Genomic DNA, 25425 nt, shown 5'->3' on the forward strand with positions numbered 1-25425 from the left:
TTTAGAGGAATGACAAGTGATCTTATTGAAATGTCAGATCCTGATGGGTATTGACCAGGAAGATATCTGGAGGATGATTCCTATTATGTGGGAGACTAGAATTAGGGAAGATGGTGTAAGAATGAGAGGCGTTTCTTTGAAGACAGAAATAAATCTTCTTTTCTCAGTGTTGTTGATAAATTGAATTCTCTTCACCCAGAGAGCAGTGGTTGCTGGATCATTAAATTTAGTCAAGGTTGAGTTAAATATTTGATAAAGGATGGAAAGTTATATAATGGGAGAAAATGCATCTGGATCAATTATAACCTTGCTGAATGATGGAGTAGGTTTGAAGGGTTGAATAGCCGACTCCTGTTCTCCAGTTTTTGCTGCTGAATTCCTATGACAATGCAAATTGGGGCCGTCCCAAAGGCCAGAATTGGAGGAGTGAACAGAGGGTGGTGGTGGAGGATTGCCTTTCCGAATGGAGGTCTGTGACCAGTGGTGTACCACAAGGATCGGTGCTGAGTCCACTATATTTCGTCATTTGTATAAATGATTTGATATGCACATTGGTATGGTTAATAAGTTTGCGGATAACATCAAAATTGAGGTATAGTGGACAACAAAGAAGGTTACCTCACGGTACAACGGGATCTTGATCAGATGGGCCACTGGACTGAAGATTGGCAGATGGAGTTTAGATAAATGTGAGGTGCTGCATTTTGAAAAGGCAAATCGGAGCAGTATTTAGTTACTTAATGATAAGGTCCTGGGGATTGTTGCTGAACAAAGATCTTGGACTGCAGGTTCATAGTCCCTTGAAAGTGGAATCTCTGGTAGATAGGATAGTGAAGGAGGTGTTTGGTATGCTTTTCTTAATTGGACAGAGCATGGAGTATAGGTGTTGGGAGGTCATGTTGTAGCGTACAGAACATTAGTAAGGCAATTCTTGTCCTCTTCCTTTCAGAAGGATGTTGTGAAACCTGAAAAGGTTCAGAAAAGATTTACAAGGATGTTGACAGGGTTGAAGGATTTCAGCTATAGGGAGAGGCTGATTAGGCTGGGGTTGTTTTCTCTGGAGCGTCAGAGGCTGAGGGGTGACCTTAGAGGTTCATAAAATCATGATGGGCATTGATAGGGTAAATAGGGGCAATATTTTCAGAGGGTGGTGCGTGTATGGAATGAGCTGCCAGAGGAAGTGGTGGAGGCAGGTACAATTGCAACATTTAAAAGGCATCTGGATAGTTATATAAATAAGAGGGATTTAGAGGGATATGGGCCAAGTGCTGGCAAATGGGAGTAGATCCGTTTGGGATATCTGGTCTGCATGGACGAGTTGGACCAAAGGGTCTGCTTCCATGCTGTACATCTCTGTCTGAGAGTGCAAAGTTCCTTTACTGTTTTGGGATTGTAGGAGGTTACAGAAAAGGAAAGATCTAACCATGGATTTGAATAAAAATATGAAACTTAGGATTGAGGTGTTTGTCTAGGAGCTGATATAGGTCTGTGAGTATGGGTGATGGATCAATGGGAACTGGTGTGACTTAGGGCCAGTACTTAGGGCTATCTGATGAGCTCAATGCATTCCACACTCACTTTGAACAGGAGGTCAGTGAAACAATGTCACCTATCCCAACAACCTCCGATGTATACACGGTCACCACTGCAGACTTTTGATCAGGAGAAAGTGAGGTCTGGAGATCAAAGTTGAAACTTTATTGCTGGAACAGCACAGCAGGTTAGGCAGCATCCAGGGAACAGGAGATTCGACGTTTCGGGCACAGGCCCTTCTTCAGGAATGAGCAGAGAGTGTTCAGCAGGAGAAGATAAAAGGTAGGGAGGAGGGACTTGGAGGAGGGGCGTTGGAAATGTGATAGGTGGAAAGAGGTCAAGGTGAGGGTGATAGGTCGGAGTAGGATGGAGGCGGAGAGGTCAAGAAGAAGACTGCAGGTCAGGAAGGCGGTGCCGGGCTGGAGGGATCCGGCTGAGACAAGGTGGGGGGAGGGGGGGGATGAAGAAACTGGTGAAGTCCAAGTTCATCCCCTGCGGTTGGAGGGTTCCCAGTCGGAAGATAAGACGCTCCTCCTCCGACCGTCGGGTTGTTGTGGTTTGGCGGTGGATGAGTCCAATGACCTGCATATCCTCGGTGGAGTGGGAGGGGGAGTTGAAATGCTGTGCTACAGGTTGGTTGGGTTGGTTCGTCCGGGTGGCCCAGAGGTGCTCTCTGAATCGCTCCGCAAGTAGGCGGCCTGTCTCCCCAATATAGAGGAGGCCACACCGGCTGCAGCGGATGCAGTAGATGATGTGGGTGGAGGTGCAGGTGAATCTGTGGCGGATATGGAAGTTTCCTTTGGGGCCTTGGAGAGAAGTGAGGGGGGAGGTGTGGGCGCAAGTGTTGCACCTCCTGCGGTTGCAAGGGAAGGTGCCGGGAGTGGAGGTTGGGTCGGTGGGGGGTGTGGATCTGACCAGGGAGTCGCGGAGGGAGTGGTCTCTACGGAAAGCTGATAGGGGAGGGGAGGGAAATATATCCTTGGTGCTGGGGTCTGTTTGGAGGTGGCGGAAGTGACGGCGGATGATGCGCTGTACATGGAGATTGGTGGGGTGGTAGGTGAGGACCAGTGGGGTTCTGTCCTGGTGGCGGTTGGAGGGGCGGGGCTCAAGGGCGGAGGAGCGGAAAGTGGAGGAGATGCGGTGGAGGGCACCGTCGACCACGTCGGGGGGGAAATTGCGGTCCTTGAAGAAGGAGGCCATCTGTGTTGTACGTATTTTGAACTGGTCCTCCTGGGAGCAGATGCGGCGGAGACGAAGGAATTGGGAGAATGGGATGGCGTTTTTACAGGGGGCAGGATGGGAGGAGGTGTAGTCCAGGTAGCTGTGGGAGTCGGTTGGTTTGTAGTAGATGTCCGTGTTGATTCGGTCGCCTGAGATAGAAACAGAAAGGTCGAGGAAGGGGAGGAGTCCGAGACTGTCCAGATGAATTTGAGGTCGGGGTGGAAGGTGTTAGACTTTTGATCAGCCTTGTTGAGAGTGAACACAGAAAGCAACTGGAACGGATGGAGTCCTGGGCAGGGCACTCAAATCCTGTGTGGATCAATTGATGGGAGTACTTGCAGACATCTTTAACCTATCCTACTATGATCTGAAGTCTCCACCTGCTTCAAGAAGACCACCATCATTCTGTGCCAAAGGAAACTTATGCAGCATGCCTTATTGACTGCCACCTGGTAGTTCTAACCACCATAATTATAAAGCGCTTAGAGCAGTTCGTCATGGCTCCCATCAATTCCAGCCTACCAAATTGCCTTGATCCTTTGCAATTCTCATATCAGCACAACAGGTCCACGGCAGGCACCATCTCTCTGACTTTACACTCATCCCTGTAGCAACTGGATAACAAGGATACCGATGTCAGGCTACTGTTTATTGACCACAGCTCTGCCATCAATACCATAATTCCAAACAAACTCTTCTCTAAACTCCGACACCTAGGCCTCTGCTTCTCCTTCTGTGACTGGATCCTCTACTTAGTACCCATAGACTGCAGTCAGTAAGAACAGGTGACAAGATCTGTTCTACCATAATCCTCAGCACTGGTGTCCAACAAGGCTGTATACTTAGCCCATACTATACTTGTTATGCAGTCTCAACTGTGGTTAAATTACATCCACCCACCCTCTCCATCTCCCTTTACAAGTTTGCTGATGACACCACCATTGTAGGTGAATCTCAAGCAACGTTGAGACAAAATACAGTAAAGTGATTTGAGCATGGTATAAAGATGACAATCTCTCTATTGACATCAGCCAAATGAAGGAACTGGTCATTGACATCAGGAAACAAAGTGGAAGGCATACATCTTCAATGGTGCTGAGGTGAATATGGTCGAGACTGTCAAGTTCCAGAGGGTGATGATTGCCATCAATCTGTCCTGGTCCAAATATGTCAACATGATGGTCAGGAGGCTAAGGAAATTCAGCATGTCCACAAGGGTTCTTAGCAATTTCTATAGAAGCACCATAGAAAGCATTCTATCTGGAGGTATCATAGCATGGTATGGCAATTGCTTTTCCCAAGACCGCAAGAAACTACAGTGAACAGTCCATTACATAAAACATCCTTTCATCCATTGATTCCATCTATGCTTTGCACTGTCGCAGGAAAGCAACCAACATAATCAATTACCTCTTCCTTCCTTTTCTGTTGGGAAGATGATATAAATATATGAATATGCGTTCAAAAAGATTCAAGAACTGCTTCTTCCCCGTTGTTATCAGATTTATGAACGGACTTCTGAAATGTTAATTTTGAAATCTCATGCTCTTCCTCTGTGGCTGAATTATGCACTCTGTTCTGCGACCCTGATGCACTTTGTATGGTGTGATCTGCCTGAAAGGGACACAAAACGACACTTTTTCACTGTACCTCAGTATATGTGACAACAATAAGTCCAGACTCCAAGTACTGGATAAACTCCCAAGCTTATGGAGTAAGAATAGAAGTGCTAGAAATGCTCAACATTTGTGACATCTGTGGAGAGAGAAATAGTTAACATGTTGAGTTCAAAAAATTCTTCAAGCCCAAAGATATTGAAGGCAATACCTGATGCTGGTGTGAAAAGCTGGGATATTGTGGAGTTGGAAGTCAGCAGTCTTGGTGAGAATATGGCGTTGGAGGCTCTGCTCGAGATTAAACCAAGTTTGCAAGCATGCTGGTTCAGCCTTGTACTGGGGCCAAGATATGGAGAATTTAATCAGTGGCCAGTGTACTCAGTGTGTGGTAGGGCCCAAGGATAATAGCATTGGTCATTACTAAATGACACAGCATAGGAGGGCATTTTGATCTATTGTTCCTGTGCCTGCCCTCTAAATAGTTCTTTCAATTCAGTCCATATCATTGATCTTTTCCAATATCACAACTTTTTTTGCATTTGAAATGTTTTTTTCCCCCTTTTTGTTAGCCCTGGTTCTATTGTGAATTTCCTAAACACAAGAACACAATAAATAGGAGCAAGAGTAGACAGTGTGGCCCACTGAATGGGAGAACAGGCTTGAAATTCACCTTCCTGTTCTCTTGAGGTATACATGCATTCCCTCAGGTTTATCTAGCCTGCCTTATATGCAATGATGGAACCTTCACAATCCCCTGGGCTAGAGAATTCCATAGGTTCACATCCTTCTGAGTCACTCTAAGATCAGCAGAAGCAAGTCATTCAGCCCATTAAGTCTGTGCTGCTATTTGATGACATTGTGGCTGATCTGATCATCCTGAGCTCCGCTTTCTGCCTTTTACCCCATAACCCTTGATTCCCTTACTGATTTTAAAAATCTGTATATCTCAGCCCTGAATGCAGTTAATGACGCAACCTCTACAACCCTCTGCAGGAAATAATTCCACAAATATACTGCCCTTTGATAGAATTCCCCTCAAACTATCTTCAAAGACAGCCCCTTATTTTCAGATTATGCCCTCTCCTCCTAGACTCTCCCACAAAAGCAAACTATATTCCTGCATCTAATGTCTGTCAAATCCCATAAGAATCTTGTTTGTTTCAATAAGGTTGCTTCTTGTTCTTCTAAATTCCAATTAGTACAGGCGCAATCTACTCAGTCACTCCTCTCAAGACAGACTAGGGCAGCACTGTGGCTCAGTGGTAGCGACCTGAGTTCGATTCCACCCATGGGTGACTATCTGTGTGAAATTTCTCCTGTGGACCTGATTGGGGCTGTTAATCAGGGACCTCATTCTATGAGGTCCACCTGGCTGACCTTGTTAAAATCCATACACACTAGACTAGCAATAGGTTCCTTCTTTGAAGAGATATTAATCAGCATAGGAGAATACATTACAGAATTTAGAAGCATGTGAGGTGATCCTATTGAGGTTTGCAACATTGTAAAGGGGCTTGATGGGGAAGATATGTTGGGAGAATATTTCCGTGGTTAAAGAGTCCAGATCTTGGGATCACAGCCTCAGAATAAAGGGCTGGCCATTTTGAACTGTGGGGTGAAATTTCTTCTCTTGTGATTTTGGATCTTTGGATTTATCGACCTCCAGAGAACTCTGGGTGTTTAATTATTAACTATATTGAAAACAGATTGATACACTTTTGGATATTAAGGGAGAGTGCAAGAAAGTGGAATTGAGGTGTAAGATCACCCATGATCATATTAAATAGCAAGGCCAGCTCAAATCGACAAATGGCCTAATTTATTTCTAATGTTCCTATCTACCATTTCACTGAGTACTTGCATCCTCTCTCAGGCCTTGTTCTCTCACCTGAAGTGTGGTTGCCCTGATTTTACTGTAATACTCCAACTGGGATCTGACCAGCTAATTTTTAAAAAATTAACATGACGCGGTTACTTTATTGTGCTGTCTGCCTCTCATTATAAATCCAAGGAAGTTACATCACATACTAATAGTCTTCATAAATTGTCATGCCAAAGTCAACTGTATGAGCACCCAGTATCTTTATCCCTGAACATTGCCCCCACCTCTTTCCCGCCCCCGCTCCCCCCACCCCGCACCCAAACCGGTCTCCTCATTTATGCAGCTAAAATGAGTCATGCTTTTATATGAAACTTCACCAGTATACCCCTGTGTTAATATCATCCTCCTGTTTGTTACGTTTCTGAGCATGTATAATTTTTAATGGCATATTGAATATACTCTACCGGAATGCAGGTCATGAGTCTGTTTTCAAGAGGTGTAGTGATCCCAATCCTTGTGTAATGTTAACCGTAGAATTCCTCTGGTCTGTTTATTTTTAAAAAATACTCTTCACTACAGTACTGCACTAGGTTACATATTTTGTCTCTGATTTATGCAGCAATTACACATATATCAAAATTTGTGTAACTGATTTTATTTACTGAAGTTTAGTATCTACTCCATGCTTGAGCTCTGGCTTTCCAGCTTTGCTTACTTTACCCTGAGTTCACACCCAGCTTGACCAATCAAGCATAGGCAGCACCAATAGTAAAATAGATTCATAATCAAGCATAACAATTAAATACTACACATTTTGTTTTCTGCCCCATAGTCAATTCTGTGTCCCTACTCCCATAACCCCTTTTAAACCAACTAGATTTGATTTTGCTAACAAAGTCAATATTTAATTGGCAAAAATATCAACTTTTCTGATGCTAGGCATCAGATGAGCAGCTTAATTTGAGGCAGAAGTCTTGTTGTACAACACCAGCAGAAGTGATTAACTGTTTTCGATCTTGTGGAACAACAGGTGTTGTTGGATGGCTATCTGATGATTGGAATTGATGGATGTGAGGCGGCTGATGGTACTGACTGGTTCTGTTATCATGCTTCCTCTTGTTGCATCTTCCCTGTGGGCTTCTGCAAGAAGAATGACATTGAATTAACGACGCCTAGAGGTAAGTTACATGTTGAAATTAAACAGCCTTTATAAATTGGTTATCAAATATTAGCAAAGGAAGAGCCCCCTATATAATTATGGATAGCAGCATGGATGAAGCTGCCTGAGTATGGGTGCTGAGTGAATTTAGACCTTGGGAGCAAACAAATTGGTGGTTTTGTTCCTGCTTTCCCTCATCTTTTCTCCTCCCACCCACTTCTTCTCTCACTGACACACGCACATCTTCTGGAGAGGATGTTGGCTGAGGCAAAGTTCTATTGTGCTGGCCTGTCTGAGATTTGTTTTTGAATGTGTGAACCTAAGATGGTAAGATTAACAGGCTTATACTAAGTATGTGTTGGTTAACCCTGGAGATTGACGTGTTCCCTGATGTTTCCATGTTCTTAATGGTCTTTGTGCTCTTAATTCATTCCAGCAAGAGACACCGGATGAATGGAAACCTTGAAACATCCCTTCACTTGTTCACTGGTTGCGAAGGCCCTTCATATGAGGAGCATGAATAGGGTGAATGACCAAGGTCTTTTTCCCCAGGCTTGGTAATCCCAAAACTAAAGAGCATGGGTTTAAGGTGAGAGGGGAAAGTTTTTTAAAAGGGACCTGTAGGGCAACTTTTTCACAGAGGGCGGACTATGTATTGAATGAACTGCCAGGGGAAATGGTAGAAGCTGGTACATTTGCAACACTTAAAAGGCATCTGGACAGGTATATGAATAGGAAAGGTTTAGAGGGATATGAACCAAGTCCTGGCAAATGGGACTAGATTAATTCTAGAATATCTGGTCGGCATGGATGGGTTGGACTGAAGGTTCTGTTTCTCTGCTGTATGTCTGACTGTATATTATCCCACCACTCTAGTATATTCAGAACAGGTTGGCAACACAATCAATGACTGCTTGTTTGGTTATTTCCTAATTAAGACCTGAATTCTTCAGCCTTTCGTTGTAATTTAGCTGAAGGTTGTTGAGTCACAGATATATAGCACAGAAACGGACCCTTTGGTCCAACTCGTCCATGCTGACCAGATATCCTAAATTAATCTAGTCCCATTTGCCAGCACTTGGCCCATATCCCTCTAATCCCTTCCTATTCATGTACCAATCCAGATGCCTTTTTAAATATTCTAATTGTACCAGCCTCCGGCACCACTTCTGGCAGTTCATTCCATACATGCACCACCCTCTGTGTTGGAAAAAAAACGTTGCCCCTTGGGTTCCTTTTGAAACTTTTCCCCCCTCACAAAAACTTATGCCCTCTAGTTTTGGATTCCCCCAGCCCAAGGAAAAGACCTGGTCTATTTATGCTATTCATGCACCTCATGATTTTACAAACCACTAATAAGGTCAACCCTCAGCCTCCAACAATCCTGGGGACAACAGCCCCAGCCTATTTAGCCTCTCCCTATAGCTCAAACTACCCTGCTCCCCTGACAACATCCTTGCAAATTTTTTCTGAACCCTTTCAATTTTTTAACAACATCCTTCTGATGGGAGGGAGAGCAAAATTGCACAATATCCTAAAAGTTTCCTAACCAATGTCCTGTACAGCTGCAACGTGACCTCCCAACTCCTGTACACAATGCTGTCTCCAATGAAGGAAAGCATACTAAATACCTTCTTCACTATCCTATCTACCAGAGACTCCACTTTCAAGGAACAATGCACCTGCACTCCAAGGTTTCTTTGTTCAGCAACACTCCCCAGGACCTTAATATCCAATGTACAAATCCTACCCTGATTTGCCTTTTCTAAATGAAGCACCTCTCCAATATCAAAATTAAACTCCATGTGCAACGCCTTGGCCATTTGGCCCATCTGATCAAGATCCTGTTGTACTCTCAGGTAACCTTCTTTGCTGTCCATTATACCTCCAATTTTGCTATCATCTGCAAACTTATTAACTATATCTCCTATGTTCATATCCAAATCATTCTTTATAAATGATAAAAACAGTGGACCCACCAGCGATCCTTGTGGCACACCATTGCTCACAGGCCTAAAGTCTGAAAAGCAACTCTCCACCATCACAGTCTAACTTCTACCTTCGAGCCAGTTCTGTATCCAAATGGCTAGTATTCTGTGATCTAACCTTGCTAGCCAATCTACTATGAGGAACCTTGTCAAATGCTTACTAAAATTGTTATAGATCATGTCCACCACTCTGCCCTTATCAATCCTCTTCATTACTTCTTCAAAACACTCAATCAAATTAGTGAAACATGATTTCCCATGCACAAAGCCATACTGACTATTCCTAATCAGTCCGTGCCTTTTCAAATACATCTAAATCCTGTCCCTCAGGGTTCCCTTCAATGTCAGGTTCACCTGTCTATAGTTCCCTGGCTTTTCCTTATCACCTTTTCTTAAATAGTGGCACCACATTAGTCAACCTCTAGTCCTCCAGCACCTCACCTGTACTATCGATGATACAAGTAGCTCAGCAAAGGGCCCAGCAATCACTTCCCTACCTTCCCAAAGGGTTCTAAGGTACATCTGATCAGGTCTTGGGAATTTACCCATCTTTGGCTATTACAGAGACATGGCTAGAACAGGGACAGGATTGGCTGTTGCAGGTTCCAGGATTTAAATGTTTTAGTAGGGTCAGAGGTGGGGGTAAAAGAGGGGGAGGTGTGGCATTGCTTGTCAAAGATAGTATTACAGTGGTGGAAAGGACGATGGATGAGGACTTGCCATCTGAGGTAGTTTGGGCTGAGGTTCGGAATAGGAAAGGTGAGGTCACCCTGTTAGGAGTCTTTTACAGGCCTCCCAATAGTCCTAGAAACGTCGAAGAAAGGATAGGGAAGGTGATTCAGGAGTTGTGACAGTAATAGGGTGGTTGTTATGGGGGACTTTAACTTTCCTGATATTGATTGGGAAAGCTATAGCTCGAGTTCGTTAGATGGGTCAGTGTTTGTTCAATGTGTGCAGGAGAGTTTCCTGACACAATATGTAGACAGGCCAACAAGAGGTGAGGCCATACTGGATTTGGTTCTGGGTAACGAACCAGGCCAGGTATTAGAATTAGAGGTAGGTGAGCACTTTGGGGATAGTGACCATAATTCGGTGATTTTTACTCTCGTGATGGAGAGGGATAAGTGTGTACTACAGGGCAAGAGTTATAGCTGGGGTCAGGGAAATTATGATGCGGTGAGGCATGACTTAGGATGTGTGGCTTGGAAAAGTAGACTCCAAGGCAAGAGTGTAAATGATATGTGGAGCTTGTTCAAGGAGCAACTATTGAGTGTCCTTGATAATTATGTACCTGTCAGGCAGGGAGGAAAGGGTCGTGCGAGGGAGCCATGGTTTAATAAGGAATTGGAATCCCTTGTTAAATGGAAGAGGGCGGCCTATCTCAAGATGAGACGTGAAGGTTCAATTGTGGCGATTGAGAGGTATAGGGTAGCCAGGAAGGACCTGAAGAGAGAGCTAAGAGTAGCAAGGAGGGGACATGAAAGGTCCTTAGTCGGTAGGATTAGGGAAAACCCTAAGGCTTTCTATAGGTATGTTAGGAATAAAAGAATGACTAGGGTAGGAATAGGTCCAGTCAAGGATAGTAGTGGGAAGTTGCGTGTGGAGGCGGAAGAGATTGGGGAGACACTGAATGAATACTTTTCTTCAGTATTTACTCAGGAACAGGGCATTGTCGTCGATGTGAATACTGAGTCACAAATAAGTAGAATGGATGGCTTTGAGGTATGTAGAGAAGAGGTGTTGGAAATCCTGGAAAAGGTGAAAATCGATAAGTCCCCTGGGCCTGATGGCATTTATCCTAGGATTCTCTGGGAAGCAAGGGAGGAGATTGCAGAGCCATTGGCCTTGATTTTTATGTCCTCTTTGTCTACAGGAGTAGTGCCAGAAGACTGGAGGATAGCAAATGTGGTTCCCTTGTTCAAAAAGGGGAGTAGGAATAACCCTAGTAACTATAGGCCGGTGAGTCTCACTTCTGTTGTGGGCAAAGTCTTAGAGAGAATTGTAAGGGATAGGATTTATGCACATCTGGATAGGAATAATGTGATCAAGGATAGTCAGCATGGTTTTGTGAAGGGCAGGTCGTGCCTCACAAACCTTATTGAATTCTTTGAAAAGGTGACGAAGGAGGTTGATGAGGGGAAAGCGGTAGATGTGGTATATATGGATTTTAGTAAGGCGTTTGATAAGGTTCCCCATGGTAGGCTACTGCAGAAAATACGGAGATATGGCATTGAGGGTGAGTTGGAGGTTTGGATTAGGAATTGGCTGGATGGAAGAAGACAGAGGGTAGTAGTTGATGGCAAAGTTTCTTCATGGAGTGCCGTCACTAGCGGTGTTCCGCAAGGATCTGTTTTGGGACCATTGCTGTTTGTCATTTTTATAAATGACCTGGAAGAGGGGTTAGAAGGTTGGGTGAGCAAGTTTGCGGATGATACGAAAGTCGGAGGAGTTGTTGACAGTGAGGAAGGATGTGGCAGGTTACAGCAGGATATAGAGAAGCTGCAGAGCTGGGCAGAAAGGTGGCAAATGGAATTCAATGTAGCTAAATGTGAGGTGATTCACTTTGGGAAGAATAACAAAAAGATGGGGTACTGGGCTAATGGTCGGATACTTGGTAGTGTGGATGAGCAGAGGGATCTTGGTGTCCATGTACACAGATCTCTGAAAGTTGCCACCCAGGTAAATAGTGCGGTGAGGAAGGCATATGGCGTACTGGCTTTTATTGGTAGAGGAATTGAGTTCCGGAGTCCTGAGGTCATGATGCAGTTGTATAAGACTCTGGTGCGGCCGCATCTGGAATATTGTGTGCAGTTTTGGTCGCCATACTATAGGAAGGATGTGGAGGCACTGGAACGGGTGCAGAGGAGGTTTACCAGGATGTTGCCTGGTATGGAAGGAAGATCGTATGAGGAAAGACTGAGACACTTGGGGCTGTTTTCATTAGAGAAAAGAAGGTTTAGGGGTGACTTGATTGAGGTGTACAAGATGATTAGGGGGTTAGATAGGGTTGACAGTGTGAACCTTTTCCCGCGTATGGAGTCGGGTATTACAAGGGGGCATAGCTTTAAATTAAGGGGGGGTAGATATTGGACTGAAGTTAGGGGTAGGTTCTTCACTCAGCGAGTCGTAAGTTCATGGAATGCCCTGCCAGCAGCAGTGGTGGACTCTCCCTCTTTATGGGCATTTAAGCGGGCATTGGATAGGTATATGGAGGATAGTGGGTTAGTATAGGTTAGGTGGGCTTGGATCGGCGCAACATCGAGGGCCAAAGGGCCTGTACTGCGCTGTATTCTTCTATGTTCTATGTTTTATATGAATAAGACATCCAGGACATGTCCTCTGTAATATGGACATTTTACAAGATGTCACCATCTATTTCTCCACATTCTATATCTTCCATGTCCTTCGTCACAGTAAACACTGATGCAAAATATTCGTTTAGTATCTTCACCATCTCCTGCAGTTCCACAGATAGGCTGCCTTGCTGATCTTTGAGCGGCCCTATTCTCTCCCTAGCTACCCTTTTGTCCTTAATAAAATTTATAAAATCCCTTTGGATTCTCCTTAATCCTATTTGCCAAAGCTATCTCATGTCCCCGCTTTGTTGCTTAAGGACACTCCTACTGTGCTTATACTCTTCTAAGGATTCACTTGATCTCTACCGTCTATACCTAATGTGTGCTTGCTTCCCTTTTTCTTGACCAAAACCTCCATTTCTCTAGGCATCGAGCATTCCCTACATCTACCAGCCTTACCTTTCACCCGAACAAGAATATACTGTTTATGGACTCTCGTTATCTTATTTTTGAAGGCTTCCCATTTTCCAGCTGTCCCATTAACTGCGAACATCTGCCCCAGTCAGCTTTTGAAATTTCTTGCCTAATACCATCAAAAATGCCCTTCTTCCAATTTACAACTTCAGCTTTTAGATCCGATCTATCCTTTTACATCATTATTTTAAGACTAATAGAATTATGGTCTCTGGTCCCAAAGTGCTCCCCCACTGACACCTCAGTCACCTGCCCTGACTTATTTCCCAAGAGTAGGTCAGGTTTCAGAAAAATTTCTTTTACACACTGAACAAATTCCTCTCCACCTAAACCCTTAACACTATGGCAGATCCAATCTATGTTTGGAAAGTTAAAATCCCCTACCATTGCCATCCTATTATTCTTACAGATGGCTGAGATCTCCTTACAAATTTGTTTCTGCATTTCCTGCTGAGTACTTGAGTGGGGTGGGTTTATAATACAATCCCAATAAGGTGGTCATCCCTTTCTTATTTCTCAGTTCCACTCAAGTAACTTCCCTGGATGTATTCCTACGAATATCCTCCCTAAATACAGCTGTAATAATTTCCTTTATCAAAAATGACACTCCTTCCTCTCTCTTGCCAACCTTTTCTATCTTTCCTATAGCATTTGTATCCTGGAACATTAAGCTGCCAGTCCTGTCCATCTGTGGGCCACATCTCTAATTGCTATGATGTCTCATTCCCATGTTCCTAACCATGCCCTGAGGCCTTCCGTGTTAGGCCTCTTGCATTGAAATAAAAGCAGTTTAATTAATCACTCCTACCTCATTCTCTGCTTTGTTCCTTTTTCCAACTGTACCAGGCTCAGACTAATCTCTTTCCTCACTATCTCCCTGGGTCCCATTCTCCCACCTTACTAGTTTGTCCTCCTGAGCAGCTCTAGCAAATCTCCCTGCCAGTTTATTAGTTCCCTTCCAATTTAGGCACACTTCATTATCCTTGTACAAGTCACCACTATCCTAGAAGAGATTCCAGTGATCCAAAAATGTGAATCCTCCTCCGCTGCACCAGCTCCTCAGCCTTGCGTTCGTCTGCTCTATCCTCTTATTCCTACCCTCACTAGCTCGTCCTACTAGGAGTAATCCAGATATTATTACCCTCTGACCTTTTTAAATTCCTGCCTAACTTCCTATATTCTCCATTCAGAATCTCATCCTTTTTCCTTTCCTATGTCATTAGTTCCAATATGTACAACAACCTCCAGCTGATCCCACTCTCCTTTTGAGAATATTTTGCACTCTGAAATATCCCTGATCCTGGCACCATGGAGGCAACACACCATTCTGATTTCTTGCTAAGTGTACAGTTTTTAAGTGTAGCATTGCTATAAACTACAGTAGCGAGTAGAGTGAGTTCTTGAGTAATAGTCAAATTTTTTGACTACTTTTTAAAGTTAAATTTGAGGTTGACTATTACATGGATACTATTTTTGAGATGCTGAAATTCATGTCCATCAAAATTCATACCGTATCTTTAGCAGAAGCCCAATAGATCTCTAAACTAATAAAGAGAAAAAGAAATTATGTTAATTCTGAAATCCCGGCATGGCCTAGAAGACCGGGAGTGGAGCTGAACAACCGGCAGACTGGAAAGCTGGAGCGGGACATGACAGCTGGCACACTGACTCATAAACATTGATCTGTTATCTGTGAAGAGCTAGGGTTGACTTTTACACAAGATGTATGTTAAATTCCAGATTATTTGATCAAAAATAGGGGGTCGACTTTTACATGAGATCTTTCAATTAAATTTTAAAAATGTAAAACATGGGTACTAAGTTAACCTGGAGCAGTGTTTTTTAGAGCAGCAAGACTGTGCTACTTTCTGGGGCTCTAGATTGTTAAGGAGCAAATATGGCCTTTAGTAGAGTGATGTGCCACAGAAACGTTTGTTTGTGCCTCTGACTAGAGTCTCCTATCACAATCGATCACTTAGAATCTGACATACCCCTCGTTACATTACCAGTATCAGTACCAGAAACTTTGCTGTTCGTGCTGTGTTCCCATGAGAGTCCATCACATTTTTCAAAACAGCATACCTGTTTGAGATGGGGATAGCCACAGGAGACTCCTGCACTACATGCCTCCCTCTTCCACCTTTCCTGGTGGTAACCCATCTACCCAGTGTATCTCCAGAATCCTTTTGAGTGACCTGTTGTAAATTGAGGATCAGGGTGATTGTGAGGACTTCTTGATTTGCTGGCTTCCATTAACTGGTAAAGATAAATTTTTGAATGATTTTGTTTCTTCTTGTTGGCGGGTTAACTTTAGTGGACAGTGCAATGCCTATGCTTGCAGTTTGCAGACTACCAGAAGACATTTGGTAAGGTTCCACATGAGAAATTGTTAGTCATAATTAAACCTATTGGTATTGAAAGCCATTTATTGTCCTGGTTAAAGGATTGGTTGGGTAATAGTAGGAGAAAGTGAGGTCTGCAGATGCTGGAGATCAGAGCTGAAAATGTGTTGCTGGAAAAGCGCAGCAGGTCAGGCAGCATCCAGGGAACAGGAGAATCGACGTTTTGGGCATAAGCCCTTCTTCAGAGTAATAGTAGACCAAGAGTAGGTATGATGTTTGTGTGTTCCAACTTGAATGAAATGGCTGAAGGTGCTCCACAAGGATTTGTTCTGGGTCACACAGACAGACAAAGACCCACATGCACACATATATTTTGTGTGGTGAATTTGGACTTGCAGAGTTACATTGCACTTTGCTCAAAAACTGCATACATTCATGTAGAACTCTGAGCTCAAAATCTGCATGAATTTATGTAAAACTCTGTTATCTCACTTTTTAGATTAGAATCAATCTAAACATCAGGTCATAGACAGAGAACACAGGGTGCTAACACCTTCAACATATTGTCTAGCTATCACCATTGTTAACAGCTAACCCGAGAATGCAACTTTAAAAAAAGGGTTTTGTGATTTACATATGAAAGAAGTGAAACTATCATTGTATTCTAACAAATGAAAGGCTTAACAGACAATCAATTTTTCAATGTATAATTTCAGTTACATCACACTGCAAATTTTTGCTATAAATTCTGTTACAATCGAGCCCTCCACAATCACCTGATGGAGTGTCGCTCCGAAAGCTAGTGTGCTTCCAATTCAACCTGTTGGACTATAACCTGGTGTTGTGTGATTTTTATTCTAGATTAGGGTGAGTAAACTAGAGTTGTAGGTGTGTAGAGATTAGATAATCCAGCCTAATAGTCCTTGGAAAGTAGATGATGATCACGAGTGAGGTTGATGAAAGGCAGTGGCGGGGACATAAATGTAAAGGCAGAGTTGGGACAATTGGGATAATTTTGGAAGCAGTTTCTTCATAGAACAGGTAATAGAAGTGTGGAGCACACACTTAGCAAAAGCAGTACATGCTGGTTGAATATATTAATTCGATCTGAGTCAGGTTTTTCTAAGGATATTGAGGTTTGTGGAGCCAAGTTAGATGGATGAAGTTAGAATACAGATTGGTCAGTATCTCATTGAGTGGTGAGAATAAGGAACCTGCTGACAGTGGTTTAAGTGAATAGATGCATTTAAATGAAAAACTAGATGAGAGAGAAGGAAAACTATGGTTGAATGCAATGAGGAAAAGATAGATTGAGGCCTGAGTGGAACATAGACTGGTTGGCTGTTTCAGCACTTTTGTAATGCAAGAACAGGATTGAGAATCTCCTGTCAGTGCTCTTCTCTTTTCACTACCTTTTTCCATTAAAGGTTTGGAAACTTGCTGCTTAAATGTCTCTAGCTGGGGCATCATTTAATACGCATATTTATTGTAAGTGAGCACTTTGTTCAGATGTCTTAGTCATGCCTCATTACCCTCTTGTTTCTGTGGCTGTATGGTGAGGAAGTTCTCTGCTCATGGTCTTCTCTATTTTGATTCTAGGCTGGGAGCAATGCTTTGACTGGGATACATATTTGACAGAAACTGGTTCCATAGCAGCTCCTGCAAGTCTATTCATTAGGGTGAGTAAGGCAGATACTTTCTGCTGTAATTTTATAAGTGACTACTGGATATGGAAGACCTGTGAAGGCTGGATCGAAACGATTCTGTCTCCCTGCTCTAAGCCTACTGATGCTAATGTAGACCCTGCAGCACCACCACACTGATTGGGATCAATTAACCCAACGTGAGTCAGGATTGAAACTAGGACCCTTTCCCACCAATAGAATTTTTTTTTAGCTTTTTATGTTTGCAAAATAGTGAAGAGTCATTACAGCACAAAGGAACTCATTTGCCAGTCTTGTCTGTGTTGGCTTTTTCAACTCACTAAAATGCTTAATGCCATTTCCCCTCCATTTGAGGGACATTAAGCTTAATTAATTAAGATGGTTAAAAGAGAATTTTTGCCCCAGGGACAATATTCTTGTAGAACATAGAACAGTATAGCACAGGAATGGGCCCTTTGACCACGGTGCTGTGCCAAACATGATGCCAAATTAAACTAACCCCTTCTGCCTCACCTGGGTCTATATCACTCCACTCCTTGCGTGTTCATGGGCTTATCTAAAAGTCTCTTAAATGCCCCTATTGTATCTGCTTCCACCACTATCCTGGCAGCGTGTTCTCAACGCCTCCTATGTTATTTTTGCAAAAAAATGAAAATTGTCCTTCATCTCCTTTTAAACTTGTCCCTTCCAACTTCAATGCATGCCCACTCGTATCAGACATTTCAACTTTGTGGTTGGGGGAAGATTCTGACTGTCAACCCTATCTATGCATCTCATAATTTCATAGACTTTTATCAAGTCTCCCCTCAGCCTCTGCTGCTCCAGAGAGAACAACTTGCCTCTCTTTATAGGTCATACTTTTTTAATCCAGACTGATGTCTGGTAAACCTCTTCTGCACTCTCTCCAAAGCCTCCACATCCTTCCTATAATGTAATGACCAGAATTGAACGCAATACTCTAAATGTGGGCTAACCAGAGTCCTATCGAGCTGCAACACGACATTCTGACTCTTGTACTCAATTCTCCGACCAATAAAGGCAAACATTCCAAAATCTAACAAGCCTTTGGAAGAATATGAAATGCTTTATCCCAAAGGGATAGAATACATTGAACAAAATTGGATTCCTGCTTTGCAGAATAGAAATATTGAAGAATGTTATAAATGATAGGAAGTTAGGATGTTAAAAGGTGAAATTGTGGAGATGGAACAAGCTTGATCTATGTGACCTTATCTACTTGTGTTCCCAGGGCCTACAGTGCCATAGTAGACCTAAGATCTAAGGAGCAAAAATGTAACCTCCCTTTGCAATATGTTATGAGGCCTCAGATCGGAGAATTAAAAATGTTGTCACATTATTTTTCAGGATATTCCATACCATGGGTTTGAACCTGGAATGAAACTTGAGGCTGTTGACCTGATGGAACCTCGCCTAATCTGCGTTGCTACAGTGACACGCATAGTGAACCGTCTATTGCGGATCCATTTTGATGGATGGAGTGATGAATATGATCAATGGGTAGACTGTGAGTCCTCAGATTTGTATCCGGTGGGCTGGTGTGAGTTGACTGGCTATCAACTCCAAATGCCTGTAGATCCAGGTAAGATGCCAAAATGGTCACTGTTGCGCCATTTGGAGAAAAGACTGTATTTCGCAGTATTATTTTTGTTACTCTTGTGATAGCTAATTAAATTAATTTAATGTCTAGTTCCCCTCTCATCATAAATCATCATTTATACCCACATACTATAAAATAATACTCTGCTCCTTTGCCACAGAGTCTTTACAGATCTCTAGCTTTCCTTCATTCAAGTTCCTACCTCCCTAAGTATATTCAGTCTTCTTCAATTTTTTATTACCTTTTTTTCTTAACTATGGCTTCAGTCTTGGTAAAAACAATGACTGCAGATGCTGGAAAGTCTCAGAATTAGAATGTCAATCCAACTCTTGAGGCTATGACACAGTATCTAGATTGATGCAGTTCAGAGGGGAGATTCTTCACTATCAAAGGTACTCTGTCCAGAATGAGTTATTAAACAGAGCATTGTCCATGCTCTGTGGTGGATATAAGGAGATCACCAGGCATGACAATGAGCAGAGAAATTTTGCTGGGATACTGCTTAAACCAAGTCATTATCACGTTGCAGTTCATAAAAACTTACTGTACATATGTTGACTGCTATGTTTTCCATATTACAAGTAACTTTTAGTTCAAACATTGACTGGTAATTCATTGGCTATACATCACTTTGGCATTGCCTCTGTTCACAAAGGTGCTATTAAAATTCAAGTCTGCCTTCTTTTCCTCCACGTTAACATGTGGAATCTTTCAAGAATGTATACTTTACACCCCTGCACTTTATATTCTCACCATGCAGTATCAGATTTCTAACGATTCCTGTAGAGGTCAATAAACGGAAAGAGCTGAACTTCCCAAATGAACCCAGCAGAAGAAACCAATGGACGTAGTTTAACTTTTTGTACCTCCTACTTTAACAATCAAACCAAAATTGACATAAATTTTCTGTCGATTCATGTTTTATTTATATTCAGTCAAACTGTGAATGGCACTTCAAAGAGCTGATGCAACAAAGATCTGCAAACAGTTGCTTTGTTATACAGAAATTGAATATTGCTAAGAACCGATCTGTTGCTGATGGTTTTCACCTTGCAATTATTAAGACAAATACATGAATATCAATTTTCAAACTATCACAATGTATCCTACAAGAGAAAAGGATGTTTGATTGGTTGACCATTTGATTCTGATGGGCACAGGTGTAGTTTTGAAGAGCTACAAGCTCCTAAGCTCTGAAAACGTTTTAAAAGTGCAAGGCTTGAATGTATTCCTTTTCTTTTTAGAGAATTGGGTCCCTGAATATGAATGTATGTAGTTTCTTGCAAGCATTATGATTGACTTAAATTGGTAGGTATTGGAGCTGTTAGCAGTTTGAGAATTGTTCAGCAAGCTCTGCCCAATGGCAGAATTACATCTAACAGGAAATATTTGGTTTGAATTTTGCTTGAGTACAGTCTAAACTGTGCCTATGACAAGTCAAATGAGTCTGATGTTTGCCTTTGATAAGCCAATTGTTAGAATGATAGGTCTCATGGATTTGCTGATTGTCCTTTTGAATATGTAAATATGTCACATCTAGCCCAAAAGACGTTCTCTACTCATTCTTCCAGTGGTTAAGTTCAACTCTTTTTTTATTTTTGTCACACAGAATGTTATCCTGCAGTTGCAGCTTTCTGTTTGATATGATTATCATTGATAGGGCACACCTCTTCAGAACCTTTTTTTTTCCTCATTTCATGACAGTCCTGATGACCTGGATTATTTTGAGTTGCTTTCAACTGAAAGCGTAATAACCCCTGGTGTGTAGTAAATCTGGCTTTGAATAAAAACTGAGGCAACGGTAGTAACTTTACTATCCCTGCTCTAAAACCCAGCCTTCAGTATTATTGCTTTTTAGCCCTGTCACCAATACAACTCCTTGCTTTCCTGCTTTGAGCACTCCCTCTTCCCAGGTTCACAGAAACATGACATTTTTGTATCTTTTGTTTTAGTTGGGGTTTGTCTCAAAACATACAGGTGTCAAAACCAAAGATAGGGCAGGCAACCGCTCTCAAACTGCTGATTTCATCAGAGTATCTGTAGATATAGCACTAAGTAGATGATGCAGCTCTGCTGTTCCACCAGAGAGGAGGGCATGCTTTCCTCTAATTTAAACATCATCTTGAAATCCCTCTTCCTCTGTTCTCACTGCAAACTCTGCTCCTTTGCCACAGAGTCTTTACAGATCTCTAGCTTTCCTTCAGTTTAAAACAACTTGTAAAATTCTCTTTATTTGACAATGAACTCAGTTTTAAACTCTATATCTACTAATCCTCACTAAGAACTCCCCTATCTCTGCCCTTCTGCCTGCATTCCCTCTAGACTGAAATACTCTGAACTACACTTCACCTAACAATGTGGGTTTACTTAACCAGATGGTCTGCAGTTGCTCATCATCACCTTCTCCAGGACAACTAGAGATGGGTTCCAATTCCAGGCCTAGCCATTTGGAATCCACATACTATAAAATAATACACTCAAGTTTTCTTTGGCTTGTCACCCTTCTTGATGAAGTGCAATCTGTTCAGAACTCTGCCCTGCATAAATTGTACCATGTTGCCCTAAACTTGAATGTACTCTTTTGTCTGGTTCACAAATTCTTTAAAGACATTAACAGCTTGGTATGTGGGGACACTCTTAAGAGGATGATTAATTCAGCTTTCTGTGCAGCGTGGAGTGGAAATGCAATGAAATTCAGAGGTGATTGAAGGATTTCTTCATCAGAGGGGAGCAATAGGTAATCTCAAGGAAGCTTGAAGTATTTCAGGGATTGATGGTGCTGCTATTGGATGAGATTTTGTGGGTGAATTTTCACCTGAACTTTTTTTTTGCATTTCATTTAAAACTTGCCTTAATTTAGTCCTTGGCTGCAATGGGAGTGAATTTAATAAACCATTATTAATTTTATTGCTTTCCTGATCTCCATGGTACTTGCATCAGACTCCTAGTCTGCCCCAAATTTAAAATCTCAATCTTTCTCCCCATCTCTAAATGACCATATAGCTGTATCTTTCCCATTTTATTCTTTAGTGTTCTTCAATCCTCTGCCCTCCTGAATGCACTATCCTTTTGACTATGTCTGTAACCCCTCCTTTCTTCATGCACTGACAGTTACTGAGTTTTCTGATGGCTACCTCGCTCTTTGGAAGTATTTATCTGGGAATTCTGGGATCACCTTTTTTTTCCCTCTTTCTAAAAGCCACCTCAGAACCTCCTCTTTAGCATGAGTTCTTCTATTCATCCAGACCTTAAGATTTCTTTTAAACAATATTCATTCACAATATTTGCATAATAAGGCAGTAGAGCTGCTTGCTTTGAGTGCCGTAGTTCAAAATTTCTAAGAATACTGAATAGATGTTTGCTGAGGTCACAGTTACATCAATATGTACCTCAGAGGCTCATCTGCACATTAACCTATCACTGACCAAAGTTTCTGTCATTCTTCTGAACTCTAACAGTCTTTCTCAGTGTCTGAAACAAAAACCGAAATTGCTGGAAAAATTCAGCAGGTCTGGCAGTATCCGTGGAAAGAAAGCAGAGTTAATGTTTCTGGTTCAGTCACCTGTCTCAGCTTCTGCCTTTGTAAAAGCACAAGAAAAATGGTAGAAGAGAGAAGGCCTATTTGTCTTAATTACTCAACTGCAAGGCTTTATGTATAATTATACTTCCTCTACTCCACTCAAATTCCTTATGATCTCCTGCACAGCCTGAAACCCAGAATTTAAAAAGCTCAGGCTCATGGAGGCAAAGGTCAGAAATACATCCCTCTGGGCATACTTTGGTGAATAAAACTAGTCGAATAAATCAATCTGTCTGACTGATCAATTGTATAGCATTTCCTATTAATATGGGATGGTCTCCATTCCAGCAAGAAACAATTCCAACTTTTCTTTGAAGGAAGTCTTGGACTGAAAAGTGGTGAGTAACATTTGTGCCACACAAGTTCAGACAATGACCAATAAGAGACAATCTAATATCCTTGATATTCAATGGCATCACCATTGAATTCCCCACTGTCAACATCTTGGATGGTCCCATTGATCAGAAACTGAACTGGACTCTCCAATAAAACAGTGAATACAAGAGCAGGTCAGAGGCTAGGAATACTATTGTGAGTAACTCCCTTCTGACTCCCCAAAGCCTGTCTGCCATCTACAAGGCACAAGCCAGAAGTGTGATGGAATTCACTCCACTTGCCTGGATGAGGGCAGCTCCAACAACACTCAAGAAGCTTGACACATTCTGGGACAAAGCAATCTGCTTGATTAGTCCCACATCTACAAACCTACTTTTTGCCCCCCACCACTGACGCTCAGAAGCAGCAATGCGTTCTATGTACAAGATGCATTTTAGAAATTCACCAAGATCCTTGGCACCTTTCAAACCCATGGCCACTTCCATCTAGATGGACAATAGCAGGATATACATGGAACATCACCACCTGCAAGTTCTCCTCCAATTGACCCATCATCCCAACTGGAAAGTATATCGTCATTCTTTTAATGTCACTGGGTCAGAATCCCAGATTTCCCTCCTTAATGGCGTTGTGGTCAACCAACAGTACAGATTGCAGCAGTTCATCAGCTGCTTCTTAAGGGAAGCTAATGCTAGCCACCCAGTGATGCCCACATCCCACGAGTGAATAAAAGAATTTAAATAAATTTATATTCACTGCGGGAGTTGGCGACTATTCCAAGAGATCTTTTTATTTTACAGGAAGACCTTTATTCTCCATCAGAGATGTGGATAGGAGCAAATTGCTCGATTTGATGCAATCGTAGCTGGTTTCTGGCTTCAATAATACTTTCCTGCCCTCTCCCCAAGGCCCTCAATTCCCTGAAAAACTAAACATTTGCTAGTCTCCTCCTTTAAATGTGTTTAATGACAGACCATCCGCAGCCTCTGGACCAATGTTCTTGGGGAAAAACTATCTGGGAAATTTTAAGCTAATTTGATAGATAAAAGGCCAGCAGGATGAAACAGTAGTGAAAGGAAACACTGGAGAGGCATGCTGAGGGATCTGCTAAGGGATAAATGCAAATCACTCGAAGATGAATTTGAAATGCATATCTGTTAAACATAGAGATTGTAGTACAGGTGACCATTTCATCCATCACATCTGTGCAGGCTGTTTGAAAGAACATTCTCAATTGGTTCCCCTGGGTCTAACTTTATTTTCTTTGTCTGCAGCACTAAGTTCTTTGTCCTCCAGTTCCTATTCAACTCTTTTTTTTTTTTTAAATTACCTCAGGCTGTGGCTTCCATCATCTTTCCTACCAGAGTATTTCAGATTCTAATGATTGAGTGGATTTTTTTTTCATTCTCGCTTCTAGCCTCTGGCAGTGCTTTTGTATGCATAACCTTGACTGACTTGGCAAAGTTGTGGTTATGGACTAGGTCAGACCCCCATCAAAATATTTTAAGGTGGTAGTCTAGATGCTAACTTTTTTTATTATTTAAAAGGCAAATGTAACATGCTGTGTTCCAGGTGTAATTTGACTGGTCAAACTACGTTAAGCAAAACACAATTTATTTGAATGCTATATAGTCCAAATACAACAAAAGAAAGGAGATCTTAGATTAACTTAACTCTATTGGAAAACTTAACAGGATAATAGATACAGTAACTATCACTAACTGTTCCAATATAGTAGCACCCCATAAACACACCCTTTGGCAAAGGCAAATTCAGAAAAATAGATTTGTCTCTGGTAACCCGGCCGCAGAGAGAAACTTATAGTAGTTTTAACAGAGGGGAAAGATCGGTTCTACTTCACAACTCTAGCAGCTTCTGCCTTGTTGAGACTCCCAACAGCAACCGCTTAATGCTAAACCTAAAAGCAGCTAGAAACCCTGCTGAGAGAGTTGGCCACACCCATCCAGGCTGCTTCCACTGTTCCATTTTTCTTAAAAATGAAACCTAAGGCCCCTCAAGCTGTTTACAGGCTTGCCAAGTAGACAGCTTGCCACCTCTGTCACAAAACATCTCTTTTCTTTTTTAAAAAAAACCAAAATACCCTCTTAAAGTCACAGCATAAGCATATTATCTTGAAAACCTCAATTAGGAAATATCTTAATGATCTTCATTTCAAGAAGAACAGTCCTGTGGAGGGCTTATTTTAAAGGTTGAACAGCTTCGGTCTTTGAAAATTGGAATTTAGAAGAATGTCGGATGTATGTTGCTGATTCAGGTTCTTGACTGGCCAGCAGTGCAAGGATAAGTAGAGTTGAACATAAGTGACTCCATAGTTGCAATTATCCTGTTGTTGATCATAGTAAAAGCCTAGTGTAGGCTTTCTCATCAACTGTCGTCTTGGTGGCACAGCGAGTATAGTGAGGTGAGTGAAGTTAAACCATCAAGTAAATACTTCTGTAATTATGAACCCATTATAGATAGATTAATGTTAACCCTGACTGTCATCCTTTTAGCTACTGTACACTAATGAACATGAGTAGAGGAACTATGAATTTTGTATTTTCTTTCTTTACTGGTGACCCTAATGTTTGTTTTGGGAGAAAGTGAGGATTGCAGATGCTGGAGAATCAGTCGAAAAGTGTGATGCTGGAAAAGCACAGCAGGTGAGGCAGCGTCCGAGGAGCAGGAAATTAGATGTTTTGGGCTGATGAAGGGCTTTTGCCCGAAACATCAATTCTCCTGCTCTTCGGATGCTGCCTGACCTGCTGTGCTTTTC

The 25425-nt window shown here is 42.1% G+C and overlaps 1 protein-coding gene across 1 annotated transcript in view; it reads left to right on the forward strand.

Moving 5' to 3' along the window:
• Positions 1-25425, forward strand: part of l3mbtl2 (L3MBTL histone methyl-lysine binding protein 2) — a 111507-nt gene that overhangs the window by 51652 nt on the left and 34430 nt on the right. The window contains exons 12-14 of the mRNA XM_043679902.2: positions 7223-7370; positions 17051-17130; positions 18481-18715. Of these exons, the coding sequence (XP_043535837.1) occupies positions 7223-7370; positions 17051-17130; positions 18481-18715 (463 nt within the window). The remainder of the gene's footprint in view (positions 1-7222; positions 7371-17050; positions 17131-18480; positions 18716-25425) is intronic.

This window comes from Chiloscyllium plagiosum, unplaced genomic scaffold, assembly GCF_037043375.1.
Source record: "Chiloscyllium plagiosum isolate Xiang-an unplaced genomic scaffold, Cpla_swu_hap1 HiC_scaffold_33, whole genome shotgun sequence".
NCBI classification, from domain to species: domain Eukaryota; kingdom Metazoa; phylum Chordata; class Chondrichthyes; order Orectolobiformes; family Hemiscylliidae; genus Chiloscyllium; species Chiloscyllium plagiosum.